The 15,676-nt window shown below is 38.9% G+C and overlaps 1 protein-coding gene across 1 annotated transcript in view; it reads right to left on the reverse strand.

Annotated features, from left to right (window-relative positions):
- Window positions 1-253: 253 nt before the first annotated feature.
- The window catches only part of derl2 (derlin 2), an 18,312-nt gene continuing 2,889 nt past the window's right edge, over window positions 254-15,676 (reverse strand). Inside the window, exons 2-7 of the mRNA XM_061980702.2 lie at window positions 15,308-15,373; window positions 9,001-9,074; window positions 8,413-8,506; window positions 4,730-4,925; window positions 4,553-4,643; window positions 254-677 (exon numbers count right to left, since the gene is read on the reverse strand). Of these exons, the coding sequence (XP_061836686.1) occupies window positions 572-677; window positions 4,553-4,643; window positions 4,730-4,925; window positions 8,413-8,506; window positions 9,001-9,074; window positions 15,308-15,373 (627 nt within the window). The 3' untranslated portion in view covers window positions 254-571. The remainder of the gene's footprint in view (window positions 678-4,552; window positions 4,644-4,729; window positions 4,926-8,412; window positions 8,507-9,000; window positions 9,075-15,307; window positions 15,374-15,676) is intronic.

Here is a 15,676-nt window from a genome sequence, read left to right on the forward strand (position 1 = left end):
ACCTCTTTGGTACAATGACAATGGGGACAGTATCCACAATGGAGCCACATAAATCTCTGAGGTCAATTGGGCTCCTTCTTTGCCCTTATTTTACAGAAAATTTGTATTCTGGTATGTTAGTATTCATGTCCAATGTAGAAAAACTGCAACTGTAGTTACTGTACATAGTGTACTTGTTAAAGTCAACCAGTGTGATTAATTCCAACATGGAACAAAACACAGATACTGTATCTTAGAATCCACTGCAAAGCACTGACAGTTAGAAAAGTGTTTTTATTCCATCATACGCTCCAAATATTTCTACACGTTTGTTGTTCACACATTTTCAAACAAGTTAATATGATTCTCCACAAAGTTCATCAGAGCAAACGTTTGAGCTTCAGCCTGCAATAGTTTTTTTCAATCATGTCCGTCCACCACGACAAAACAAAAGAATAATCACGTACGCTTTTCTCCAGGTGACTTCTATTTGTTGGTTTGGTTTTGTCCATTCAGGAATCAAAATCACGTCAATGCTCCTCATCACTCTGCTGGAACATCTTTGCCAGAGATCAGTATTCCAAGAGCAGATCTAACCTCCAAGTTGCTGTCCATCTCCCCAAGCAAACCCTCCTGGACGATCTTCTGGCAACGGGTTGTAGTTAGCATCATGGTCAGGCGTGTCGAATAGCATCTTTCTGGTGACACAAAGAAGGTTTGTTGGGGTAAACAAATCCAATCATTATTTCAAAATAAGACTTATTCATTCAACATGTTTTTCTTACTGATAAATAAACAAGCACGCCTCACTTTACTTGTTTTATGTTCCCATGCACTCCCATAATAAATTGGTTTTGTTTACTGCAGGTTTTCCCCCAGATTGTCAATATACTTGCAGCAATGGGGGTGTGGCTACGGGCATGGTCAATATAACGTTATCATATAATTTGCATAATCTGCGTTGATGCATGCATTTTCTTTAAAAAGGCTTAAAAAATGTAATACATGAAGTTAAAAACATATCTGTGTTATTATTAATTAGCATTAACATGTATTATTTCTTATATCATTTTGCTCTATTTTTCATTTGTTGCTGCTCGTTGTACAATGTACTTTGTTGAGAATTGTTCAAGTTTCTAGAGACTGCTCCAATCCTTTAAGTGAGGTTTTTTTTAAAATTAAAAACGACTAGCAACCAATCTAGCAATTTTTTTGGTGTTATTGGAGACTGTTTACTTCTGTCTTCTGTTGCTCCATGTACGCGACAAACAGCAAGAGCTGCCACTGTCAGCTTAATATTTGCGTATTGCACATTTTGTAGATCGCTGTCTGTGGGTATATCTCAGATATATTAAAGTACGTCCACATCCTAGGCGACAAACATGCTGCCTCCGCTCCAGAAAAATTGTGTGTGTCTTGCCGACGTCGTCACAACATTCTGTTTTGGCAGTGCTGTTTTGGTAATCAAAGTCTTTTATCGGTGGCTGAAATTTCAGTTCATCACTAGTCAATAGTGCACAAATAATAAGCTGTATACATCCAGTCATACAATATATTACTTAAAGGTGCCATATGTAATAATTGCATGTCAAGTCATCATTAAATGGCCCTAAAATGTCAAAAGGCATTAATATATCATGTTATTTTCGAATACCTCTGTAACTGATAACGGTAGTTCAGTCAGAATATGCTCATTTCAAAATTAGATTTACAGCCCCGAAATGTTATTGTTTTCATTTAGGTGCCCTGCCCTCCACCGTTTGACCAATTAAAAAGTCAGTGAGTGTGTCACATCCAGGTTGCCAAGTACGCACTGCCATCTTTGTGGAGCTACTGCCACTGGTAAAGTTACTAAACATGTCAGACCTTAGAAAATCTAAAAGGCGTCGTTACGATTCTCAACTTATTCATGACAAAGCCAGGAACAAAACGAGGATTCGTATCGGGGATGAAAGAAGGAGACGATTGAAGGCGGAGAAGATTTTTTCATCTGACGTCAAACTTGCTAATTACCTTCGAGTCCTTGTTAGGTAAGTCCGGCAATTACGTTTTCTTATTACTTGTAATTAATGGAAATGGACATTTCGCATGTACACTATATTGTCCAATACAGTCTATGATCTTGTCTAAGAAAGCTAGTATGATCGTGCAACAAATGCTTAGGAGCGAAGCACTTTCACACAAGCGTAATTTAGCATGCTAGCCCAGTCAATGACACATCGACCTATAGGCTAACGGGAGAATTATATGCCCGTTAGCCTGTATGTCGATGTGTCATCCAACTGACAGGGCAAAATATATTTTCGACAAATAAAACCCATGTGGATATGGGTAGTGTCAGTGCCTATTTCTTTCTCAATATGCTGATACGCTGAGGAAAGGCATTAGCACGGCTAATTGCGGTTTCTGCATCAGGCACATATGGGGTGGTATTTGCTTGGAACAATATAATGCATTACATGTAATGATTTTCTACTTTCTGTATTCACATGGTAGTAGGCTATATGGTTTATGCGTAACGTGGTTTATGCGTAACGTGGGTTGGCTGAAAGATGGTGATGTGGGGTGATGATGGTGATTTGATGTACAATGTTTTTTTCCTGAGGGAACTCTCCTGAAGGAATCAATAAAGTACTTTCTATCTATCTATGTGGGTACATGGAAGAGAATGCAGTATGGCACGTTGGATGTAACATGGAGTAATAAGAAATGTGGCAGTAATTTTACTGTTGGCCTTGGCTTGCCATCAAAGTAGGCCTATGCGATATATATGATATATATATTTATATATATATATAATTATTTCGATGGTGGTCCGTATGGTCAAATTAGACATTTTAGCAGAGTAATGCCAACTATCTGTCCCGACGAAAATATTGCTGCGTAACTTTACAAATACATTTGGCTTAATCGACATCAGTAAAATGTGGCATAATTACTTAGTAAACCATCTTGCAAGAAGCATAAACAAGAGAAACCTACAGCGTAGGACTCGCCGATTGCCATTTGAAGTTCCTTGGAGTGGGATTCGGATGTGTATCTGGTAACCTCAGTCATGGAGAGTGGGAGGGGACTACAGCATTTTGGCCGTGATTGCAGTACCATTTCTGGCCACATTGCTACATATGGCACCTTTAAATTTGTTTTCACGCAAAAAAAAAAAAATCCGTCATTTTTTAGGTGTAGATCTGCGCCATGAACATGCAGAGGATACCCCGTACTGTGCATAAAAAACTACTAAAGAAAAATACGTTAGCGAAAGGATATGCAGGTGGAACACGTAGTCTGGTTGTTTCACTGAGGAAAGACATCACTTTCGTTTTTTTCAGCTAACTTTTCCCACCTCATGAGTCTTCTGATCGCATTGTGTTAAGGAAAAGTATAATTAAACATGGTCAAATGTAAAGAGTAAAAATTAATGGTGGTTGCATGCTCGGTAAAGGCCACTCACACGTTGCGTCCATCATAAAGGATAAAGACGGTATAGCGATAACAGAGTAGTGGTTTCATTATTGACACATCCCGTGTGTCGGGATCTGCTCTATGAAGCGTGCAGCAATAACCAAGCAGAGTAGTGGTCTTATTGACACTTGCTGTGCGCAATGATCTGCTCTATGAAATATACAGCGATAACTAAGCAAAGTAGTGGTCTCATTAATGACATTTGTCATGTGCACGGATCTATTCCTATTAAATGGACCTTTATAACTAAGCAGTGCAGTAGTCTCATTATTGTGTAAGGATGTACTTTTATGGAATGGGCAGCGATAACTAAACAAAGTAATAATCTCATTATTGACACTTTCTGTGTGTACAAACCTGTTCCATGAAATGAACAGCAATCAAATAAAGTGCCAATGAATGTCACACACACACGAGATGTGGCGAAATTATTCTCTGCATTTGACCCATCACCCTTGATCACCCCCTGGGAGGTGAGGGGAGCAGTGAGCAGCAGCGGTGGCTGTGCCCGGTAATCATTTTTGGTGATTTAACTCCCAATTCCAACCCCTGATGCTGAGTGCCAAGCAGGGAGAAAATGGGTCCCATTTATATAGACTTTGGTGTGACTTGGCCGGGGTTTGAACTCACAACCTACCGATCTCAGGGCCAAGCAGCGTAGTGGTGTAATTAATTCCAGTGTACAAGACAGTCACAGGACTGACTGTTTCATTTACTTCTTGTAATTCATGTTTGAATTACTGTATTTGATATTTACTTCATGTGTGCTGTGTGCAGACAATTTTGGTGGCTTTGGAGCTTATGACACTTTCTGTGTGTACGGATCTGTTCCATGAAATGAACAGCAATTACCAAGCAGCGTAGTGGTCTCATTATTGCCCATCCACACTCCCCCCAACCTCCTGCAAGGCCCTTTCCAGTGTACAAGACACTCACAGGACTGACCCGTTTCATTTACTTCTTGCATTTCATGTTTGAATTACTGTATTTGATATTTACTTCAGGTGTGCACTGTGCAGACAATTTTGGTGGCTTTGGAGCTGGTCATGGCAGAAAGAATGGTAACAGTGACTGAATTATCACTGACAATTCTAAAAGTCTGACAACTTACATGATGGATGGAGTCTTCAGCCATCTTCCACCACCTGGCTGGTTGGGGAAGACGTCTTCCAAGAAGTAGTACACGTGACCCACAGCGATACCTGAGAAAAGATACATTATCCAAGCATTCCACACTGACACATCTAAGAAAGTACTATATATAGTATAAAATAATTATTCTACACACCTAAAAGATCAACAATGATGGAGTTGCCCAGCAGAAGGGAGAATCCCATCAGCACCCAAGGCAGGAAGGGTGCTTGGAAATTCAAAAGGCCGAAGAAATTCATACGAACGTTTGGATTTCGTCGACTCCACACATACACCAACATGATGGTGAATGCCTGACCCAGGAATACCAGACTCACAAATATACCAAATATCTGAATGCATGTTAAAGATCTTAAGCCATTTTCATCATTTGGTACTAAGGACTAAGCTGCTGACCAGTGTTGGGACTAACGCGTTACTGTAACGCCGTTAGTTTCGGCGGTAACTAGTAATCTAACGCGTTTTTTTTTTTTTATTCAGTAATTTAGTTACCGTTACTACATGATGCGTTACTGCGTTATTTTACGTTACTTTTGATGTAGTATCGGCTAGAAACAGAAGCCCTGCGGTGTCGTTCTTCTGAATCTTCCTCTGTCACAAGTCGGAGAGAAGAAAAGAGGCGCGGTCTATGTGTGTGTGTGTGTGTGTGTGTGTGGGTGTGGGGAAAAAAAGTTGTTGGCACGTTCAGTCCACACACAGCGTGGTCATGGCGAGCGGAGTAACGGAGGAGCTTGAACGCCCCCGCCATTGAATCGGTGTGTTTATAAGTGCAGACTCGGTTGTGCAAAATGAGGGTTTTAAACACATGCTGAACATGCTTGAACCACGTTACGACATCCCGTCGCGCACCCACTTCAGCAATAAGATTGTGCCAGATCTTTATGAGCAGGAGAAGAAAAAAGTTGTGAATGAACTATCCCGAGCATCATCTGTTGCGCTCATGACAGACGGGTGGACGTCCAGCGGAACTATAAGCGCTCACTTCATCACAGCAGACTGGGAGATGAGAAGACACGCCCCCTCTACGAGAGTCACCTTGCGCAGGTACTGACACAAGCAGTGGAGGACTGGAAGATAAAGATATCCCAGTCACACGTGATAATGCCAAAAATCAAATAATTACAGAGAATGAGGCAAGACTGGGACCACAGATAGGTGCTTTGCACATGTAGTGAATTTGGCAACACAGAAGGGAATCTCAGTCAATAGGATGGAGCGCCTCTTTGGGAGGATCAGGAAGGTTTCTTACTTCCACCCAAGCACAACAGCTGCTCATGTGCTTAAGACAAAGCAAGAAATGCTAAAGCTGCCTGCTCATACATGATGTCCCAACGAGGTGGAACTCCACTTATGATATGTTGGAGCAGCAGGCAGCTATATACTCTGTATTGACCCACAACACCCTGAAGACAAATGTCACCCTGTCTGATGATGATGTGAGAGTGGCAGGTGAGGTCCTCCAGGTGCTTAAACCCCTCAAAAGTGTTCCATCTCTACTGAGCACTGAAACTTCACCATCTGTGTCAATGATCCTGCCACTGAAAACAAGTATTCTACAATCCATGGCTCCAAGTGTGGAAGACAGCAGCATCACTCCAGATGTCAGGCTTTATGTTTCAAGGAAGATGATGTGCCTTCTTATGTTGCACTTTAACTTGTTTTTTATTCATGGTCATTGGTCCAAGTTTAAAGAAAGGAGGAATGCCTTTTTATGTTGCACTGTTTTTCATTAATTATGTTAAAAGGAAAATAAAAATGTATGTCAAGTTGATCAACAGATTGTATTATTCTCCAGTGCAATAACAGTACTGAAATGAAGGCAAAAAGGGCATTAATGGGAGCTTTAAAAAAAAAAGAAGAGAAAAAGAAGTAACTAAATAGTTACTTTTCACAGTAACGCATTACTTTTTGGTGTAAGTAACTGAGTTAGTAACTGAGTTACTTTTGAAATAAAGTAACTAGTAACTGTAACTAGTTACTGGTTTTCAGTAACTAACCCAACACTGCTGCTGACTAACTACTTCATGCCAAAGATCAGGACTCTTTAACATTTCCGAAGCTAAGTACCCCTAAACAGATTGAGAGATGGAGCAAAGGATACTTCTCTATCCTGTGAAAATTGTGATTGTGTTTTATCTTGTACCATATTATTGTTGTTATTGAATACTTAGATCAGGGGTGCCCACACTTTTTCTGCAGGCGAGCTGCTTTTCAATTGACCAAGTCAAGGGAATCTACCTCATTCATATATATATATAATTTATATTTATTTATTCATGAAATAGACGTTTTTGTGAACAAGTTAAATGTTTTTAATGATAATACATGCATGTTTACCACATATAGATTCCTTTCTTTCTTGAAGACAAGAATATAAGTTGCTGTTTTACCTGATTCTGACTTGCATTGATTGGAATCGGACAGGATTCACAGTAGTGCTGATAAGGTTCGCATCTTTGAATGGAGGAGGAAAAAAAGTCCTCCTTTCTGTCCAATACCATCATATTTGTCCAGCTTCCATACTCGTTTTTATACACTTTACAAGAAATACATGGGCGGCAAATTCCGTAGCTTGCTAGCTTTCTGAGACTCTTATTTTGTTAGCGCAGGCAGGATGAAGCAGGGCTTTTATTGTGAAGACAGGAACTGTGCAGTCAGTCTTTAGAGTTTTGACAGCAGGTACAGCGCGAGAGTTCGTTGAAATAAAAAGTGTTTTTCGCCCTCCTCTTGGTCATTTTTTCTTAATAACGATCTCGCAACAGCCCACGTTATCTCACAAGACCCTCGGGTGCCGTGAATGTCTTAAAGTGACGTCTTAGTGAAGATTGATGATCACTAATTTTTAGGTCTATTTTTTAATGCCGGGCTGGCGATCGACCAGTAGCATGTGATTGGCGTAATGGGCACCCCTGACTTAGATATTCAAATAATACAGTATAGCACTGCTAATCGCTAACTGAAAACTATCACCCTAATCATTGAGTGGCAACATACGCTGCTAATCTCTAGCTAGGAATTAGCGCACTAATTGCAAACTATCCTAAAAATTTCACAACCCCCCCATGCAGTACAACTGTGGACGCCCTGGGAGTGGCGGATCCCTGTTGAAGACCTCTGATTTTTTTGTCATGATTTGCTATGTTTAAAAAATACTTGACCAACTTAAATGGGTAAATCCATACTTCTTACATCTTCACTGACTTACGAGGACATTGTTCAGAGTATTGTTGAGCCAACGTGAGCTCAAATACTTCCATAATTATTTCCTCTCTTGTCAGTTTACGTGGCCTACCACTTCGTGGCTGAGTTGCTGTTGTTCCCAAACTCTTCCATTTTCTATAATAAAGCCGACAGTTGACTTTGGAATATTTAGGAGCGAGGAAAATTCATGAGTGGATTTGTTGCACAGGTGGCAGGCATCCTATAACAGTTCCACGCTGGAAATCACTGAGCTCCTGAGAGCGGCCCATTCTTTCACAAATGTTTGTAGAAACAATCTCCATGCCTGAGTGCTTGATTTTATACACCTGTGGCCAGACCAAGTGATTAGGACACCTAATTCTGATAATTTGGATGGGTGGCCAAATACTTTTGGCAATATAGTGTATATATTTCAGCCTGTCTTTAGAATGTTGACCTTGTGTGAAAAAAGTAGATCTAAAATAAAGTTTAAAGAGTTTGAAAATCAGTAAAGTATGTATTATTCCATCCTGGAAAAAAAAAACAGGGGATAAGACATTCATGGCCATGACAAGTGTACTGTATGCAAAACATTATGATTGCAATTGAGTAAAAAGCAATATTTGATGTCAAGGATACAGTCATCAGCAACCCACCAAAGATAAACATGAAGACAAAGTCAGCTGTGCGCCCCCTGAAAGAGCCCTCCTCCAACATACGACAGTATCTGTACCTGGAAATAAACGTTAAGGAAGTAATCGCCACATTTCTAGTTTAGGGTACTTTAGGAAAATATAACGGTATATGATAATACTTGTGAGGACTGTTGTATTATTGTTGATGTCTTATAAAATCAAAAGACAGACTGAGAAGATCTTGTTTGAGTCTTCGACACGCTCATCCAGGTTGAATGAAAATGACATGAGTACATGACATAATACCATCAAGCAAAATAACCTTCAGGAGGATATTTTTAAGATGAATGATTTCCTTGAGGTGCTTCATGAGTCTGATGGAAATTCACATATCTATAATGAACTACTTGGATGAACTTCCGACATGGATTTGGAAGGTCTCAAGACTGTCATATCAGGACCCGCCAAAATGTTTCTAACAACTCACCTGCCAAGTTTGCATTGCAAGGTGTTAAGTTAAAGACAATACATTTACATTGTTATTATGTGTTAGACATTAAGTTGCAAGGACATTTAACAATGAAAAGGATACAAAAAAATCATATTGAAGAGGAAATTGAAACCCACTGGACCGAAAAATAGGAAGTTTGTTATTAGCCGCCATACCTACAAATGAGAGAGAGACAATTAGTGAGATAGCGAGATATATATACATATACACACATTTTAAAAATAAGACAGAGAGACAATTAGTTGTGTATATCATACATAGCACATGCTAAAAATAATACATGAGACCATAAGTATACTGTATATCAACAGTACATCCTAACAATAATAAATGAGACAATGATGGGAGCAGACTGTATCAAACACTGCACGTTCAGTAGAATGCAAAATAGACCAATGTCAATCTTTTTTTAAATTTTTTAAAACATTTTCCAATTGAATTCCAATTTAATGAAAACATACCACAAACAAGGTACTGGTTCCATTTGGTGGCCAAAATATGAATGCAGTCACAATCATGGAGGTATTATTACATCTACATTAAAATGACTCATTTAGTATTTCAAATGATACTTTTATGAATATAGATTTAGATTGAAATATATTTCTATTTAAATCACCATCTTCACTCAGGTCTGTACAGTGTGACCAATTTACTTGCAATTGCGACTAAAACACTTGTACGAATCTGGGTTTCAACCCTTTCATTCTCATTTTGCTCCTAAATAAATCTGTGAAAAGAGGATCAATTACAGTAAGATTTGTAAAAAGAAACATTGTTGTCAGCAGACCATGCTTGCGCTATATGAACTCTCGGTGCATCTGCTCAGCGCAGAGGTGTCAAAGTCAAAGCCCGCAGACCGGATCTGGCCCGCAAATTCATTATCTATGGCCGCCGGGATGATATTTGATTAATATTAGAACTGGCACGCAGGCCACAGCCGCCTGCTGCTGTTTTGCATACTCCGTCAGTGTTGACGCTAGGAATTTTCAAAATGGGTCCCAGGGACCCCATCAAGTCATAAAAATGGGGTGCCACAGTAAATTTTTGGGGACCCTTTTTTTTGTAACCGTTTTGAAAACAAATGCTAAATGTATGCATTATCCTGTTATATCTCACATTCTATGTTGTGTTTTGGAAAAAGGTTGTCTTAAAAGTTACTTAATTCATAAAAATAAAAAAAAATACAAAAGAAAACAAATGTTTATGCATATGTAAATGTATTCAGTTATAAACATTCATTCACTTTCTTCTTTCCTTCATGGATCTAAACTTTACCGCTGCCGGTATTTTTTTCTATATTTTATTGTAATATTTTCAGAATGAGTTTGTTCTATTTTTGGCCAAAGTAAGACAAAGAAAACAATCTGAAGTTGTCTTTAGTTTTTAGTTTTAATGCCATGTTTTAATAGTCCGGCCTGTGTGTGCATAGATTTTCCTCCATGCGGCCCCCTGAGCTAAAATGAATTTGACACCCCTGTACTGAATTTGAAGTGAAGTGAATTATATTTATATAGCGCTTTTCTCTAGTGACTCAAAGTGCTTTACATAGTGAAACCCAATATCTAAGTTACATTTTAAACCAGTGTGGGTGGCACTGGGAGCAGGTGGGTAAAGTGTCTTTCCCAAGGACACAATGGCAGTGACTAGGATGGCGGAATCGGGAATCGAACCTGGAACCCTCAAGTTGCTGGCACCGCCACTCTACCAACAGAGCTATGCCGCTCTGTAGAAAGCTTAACTGCTAGCCAAAGCCAGTCACTTTCTATTTAATTTCAACAACTAAAGATGTGAAGTTAATAGTAAATAAATATTTCCACTGCTAAATGTGCTCTTTTAAGGGACGTACTGTAATGAAAAAGGTAAACATTGTTGGCGGTGTAGAGGTTAGCTACGGGGCTTCAGTGGCTTTGACTCGGGGGTGGGACTTCAGAGACATGGATGTGAAGTGACCTTTGTTTTGGGGGTAAAAGGTTGATAGAGAGTTGTTGGGAAAATAAGAGAGAGAGTTTGAACTTGTTTGAGTGGAACGCTGCATTTTTGGTTAAATAAAGAAAGACATACTGGGAATCTGTCATTGCCTTCATTCCTTGGAATGTTATAATACTTTAAATGGCGGTCGCTGATTTGTTACACAAAGAAGGCGTCTGCGCATGCGTGCTGCTTCTGACGGGATAGTAAGTAGGGAAAGAGAAGGCAAAAATGTCACTGAAGAAAAAGATAAAAGCTATTGCTGTTTTTTTTTGATTGATTGAGACTTTTATTAGTAGGTTGCACAGTGAAGTACATATTCCGTACAATTGACCACTAAATGGTAACACCCGAATAAGTTTTTCAACTTGTTTAAGTCGGGGTCCACTTAAATTGATTCATGATACAGATATCACCTACTCAGTGGCCTAGTGGTTAGAGTGTCCGTCCTGAGATCGGTAGGTTGGGAGTTCAAATCCCGGCCGAGTCATACCAAAGACTATAAAAATGGGACCCATTACCTCCCTACTTGGCACTCAGCATCAAGGGTTGGAATTGGGGGTTAAATCACCAAAATGATTCCCGGGCGCAGCCACCGCTGCTGCCCACTGCTCCCCTCACCTCCCAGGGGGTGATCAAGGGTGATGGGTCAAATGCAGAGAATAATTTCGCCACACCTAGTGTGTGTGTGTGACAATCATTGGTACTTTAACTTTAACTTTAACTTTATATACTATCATATATACTATCATCATAATACAGTCATCACACAAGATAACCATCAGAGTGTATACATTGAATTATTTACATTATTTACAATTCGGGATGTGGAGGGGTTAGGTTTGGTTGTTATCATCAGTCATCAACAATTTAGAACAGAGAAATTGATATTGAAACAGTGTAGGTCTGACTTGGTAGGATATGTACAGCAAGGAGTGGACAGACAGAGAGAGAGAGAGAGAGAGAGAGAGAGAGAGAGAGAGAGAGAGAGAGAAAGAGAAAGAGAAAGAGAAAGAGAAAGAGAGAGAGAGAGAGAGAGAGAGAGAGAGAGAGAGAGAGAGAGAGAGATCAGAAGGCATAAAAAAAATATCTGCATTTGATTGTTTACATTTGATTATTAACTACAATCCGGGGAGGGTGTTAGTTTAGGGTTGAAGTTGCCTGGAGGCGTTCTTTTAGTGCGGTTTTGAAGGAGGATAGAGATGCCCTTTCTTTTATACCTGTTGGGAGCGCATTCCACATTGATGTGGCATAGAAAGAGAATGAGTTAAGACCTTTGTTAGGTCACTGCGGTTATATTTTCTGCTTACACTACTAATGATCAGACTAGCGATAGTTCCTCAACATCACCTGTATAAACTTAGATCTACATCTTCCTCCCAAAAAAGGTTAACCTTTTCTCCAGCTGTGGTTCATAATCACATACAATGTCTGCACTTTTCACATGACAATTTCATGTACTTTAATATTTGCATGACTCTCAACAAAACATTCAAAAGTTTTGTTTCCTTTATTGTCCGTCCGAAAAAATGTTCTAAAAAATTATCTCCCGCCGGTCTTTCTTTGCTTTGGACTGGCACCTGGTCCAAAACCTTCTTGGTAGTAGCGCCATGTTCGTAGCGCAATATAAAATAATGTGTTGATGCTGTCTGCTATTTAACATCAACACAGCCATTAGAGACATAATATTTCTAATCTTTGCCAATACTACAGCGGACACCCGGTACAGCGGACACCCGGTACAACGGAGATAAACTGAGCCGCAGATGCCTGGTGTGACGTCATAGGTCAACCGGAAAAGCAATCAATTTTCCCACACTGAAAGGAAATTAGCGCCCCCAGTGTACGGGAGGCACACGGTGTATGACCAACAGTCGCATTAGCGTGTGTGCATGGACACTGGGACCTCACAGTTAAGTGTGAAAATACAAAAAAACGACTACCGTATTTTTCGGACTATAAGTTGCAGTTTTTTTCATAGTTTGGCCGGGGGTGCGACTTATACTCAGGAGTGACTTATGTGTGAAATTATTAACACATTACCGTAAAATATCAAATAATATTATTTAGCTCATTCACGTAAGAGACTAGAAGTATAATATTTCATGGGATTTAGCGATTAGGAGTGACAGATTGTTTGGTAAACGTATAGCATGTTCTATATGTCATAGTTATTTGAATGACTCTTACTATAATATGTTACGTTAACATACCAGGCACGTTCTCAGTTGGTTATTTATGCCTCATATAACGTACTCTTATTCAGCCTGTTGTTCACTATTCTTTATTTCAAATTGCTTTTCAAATGTCTATTCTTGGTGTTGGGTTTTATCAAATAAATTTCCCCCAAAAATGCGACTTATACTCCAGTGCGACTTATATATGTTTTTTTCCTTCTTTATTATGCATTTTCGGCCGGTGCGACTTATACTCCAAAAAATACGGTAATTGGGAAATCAGACTAATTTAGTGCATGGAAAAGTAGTTGTCTCGGTATTAAGAAAACAACTAACTAACATCTGTTAGCCACATTGACTTATGATTTAAAAGGAAGTTATCCACTACCCCTGTTGGTAAAAAATATACCGGTAATTAAACATGATAGCCTATGCAAGTTGTATAAAGAGACAATAATACGTTAATATTCATATGCATTTTCTGTTACAGGTTACAATTATGTCTGAGGGCAGACATAATTGCGATGTGGCCCTCAATAAAAATGAGTTGGACAGCCTTCTTCTGGAGTGAATGTGGAAGAAGATTACCACCACACCACTAGTAACTAGAGGGGTCTGAATTTTCAATAAACGTCGCTAAGTCTGCAACCATGAACCCTATTGCTACGTCTTATTATCTGGCAGACCCGACGGCTCAACAATAAAGCTTGTGTACACTCAAAAACAAGACCGAAAAGTTGCGCACGTTGTTTACCACGCAAAGTATGTGACTCATAAAATCCCAGCCTGACGTGAGAATGTGCGCACCAGTCCGCAAACTTGCGGGTCTCAACAAATAAATAAATGTAAGGTAAACACTGAGAACATTTACTCTACCTTTCCCTATGGCGCCAGTTCAAAAAGATTACATTTGATGAAAAAAAAAAACATTATGGCTCTAGATATTTGACAGTTTGTTATGGTTATGTGCCTGCCTCGTGGGCGCTAACTTTTGAACATATTTTTTTATTAGTATTATTATTATTATTATAATTAATATTGTTATTAACATCATACCCTGCCCACTTCCTGCAGAGCATGTAAGTTATGACTCACACTAAAAGAGATAAGCAACAATACAACGTTATCTTACATAAGCAGTTTTTAAAGGAGGTGTATGATTTTAAACACCGGTTAAACATGAATATAACAAGCGTAGCATCTGTATTTAAATCATTTAGCTTGCGAACATCTCCCCACAATTCAAAAAGAGAATCCATTGATCACTCTGGTTTTACTTCTCTCTGTCTACTCATTTGTAGATGGCTGTTTTTTTGTCTAAGTTTTAGTGTAAGTGCGTGCGCTACAGGCACGAGAGTGCCTACAGGACAGGTGTGAGTGACAGACAATCATCTTTTTAGGACTGAACAACATGTTTTTTTCCAGTTGTAATTGTAATTCAGTTGTAATTGTGTAAAAAAGTATTATTTTTCATTTTGTTCTTTTAAACCACTCATGGCAAAATATGCTTGATACGGGGGTTCCTCTTATTTTTTTTTTGTAAAAAAAAAAGGGTTATTTTAAAACCAGTGACATACACAAGCTTTAAGTGAGCTTACTACGATGGTAGGGCTGCCTACATGAAGGCTGTGCTTGCTTATATCGGCCAGGGTAATACTGGTGTAATTTTTGTCACCATACAAAAAGAAGACAACATAGACATGAGGTGCATGCACATTATTAAAAGCCGTATATCGCCATTCAGATTTAAATCGGGAAATACTTGTTTTACTATCACAGCCAATTCACCCCATGGAGTAAAGTGAAACTAAACTCACCAGAGTAGTTTCACTTTTGTCGAGCAAACTGTAAAGAATTGATGCTACGTTCCACAATAACAGAGCGGTTGTTGAGTGCAGTAGTACTTTACTTAATGGTACTTTTTGCTAGTTTAATTACAACATGAGATGGAAACATGCCCAGTTGATCTACAGGGATACTAGATTAAACAATGATTACATTAAGATTTAATCTCTCAAAAAATACTACAGTTCCAATATGAAAATACACATTTTTCTTTAACTATAAACAACATTTGACATTGAGTGTGTGAATTGAGACTTTGAGATATGTGACAAATTCATGTTCAGAACGTGAATTTGCTATTGCCCACAAGCAGCTTTTATGTTGATTGTTGATGAAATAACTTTTAGGGCTGATCAAGTAAGAATTTAGCAACACAGGTGTATTACATTACTTACCTGGTAATTCCTTAGGATCAAATCTGGATTGAAGTACAGTTGAAAAGGTGTGATTAACTCTAGTTGCTGGAAGAAAGAAATAATATAAACATTGTGTTCAATATAGTATGCAAACATTTACATTCCTGACACATCTCATTCTACAATATTTCCTTGCCTGCAATCGCAAAAATAACGATCAATTCATTGCTTCATTTGTTTTCTTGGGGCATATATGATACGGTCGTGGTCAAAAGTTCTGACATCACATGGACAAAAATAAGACATTCTGGAGGAAAGTTCTGTAGTCAGATGAAACAAAAATTTAGCTGTTTGGCCACAATACCCAGCAAAATGTTTGGAGGAGAAAAGGTGAGGCCTTTAATCCCA

The sequence above is a fragment of the Nerophis lumbriciformis genome, linkage group LG20 (assembly GCF_033978685.3).
Source record: "Nerophis lumbriciformis linkage group LG20, RoL_Nlum_v2.1, whole genome shotgun sequence".
In the NCBI taxonomy this organism is placed as follows: domain Eukaryota; kingdom Metazoa; phylum Chordata; class Actinopteri; order Syngnathiformes; family Syngnathidae; genus Nerophis; species Nerophis lumbriciformis.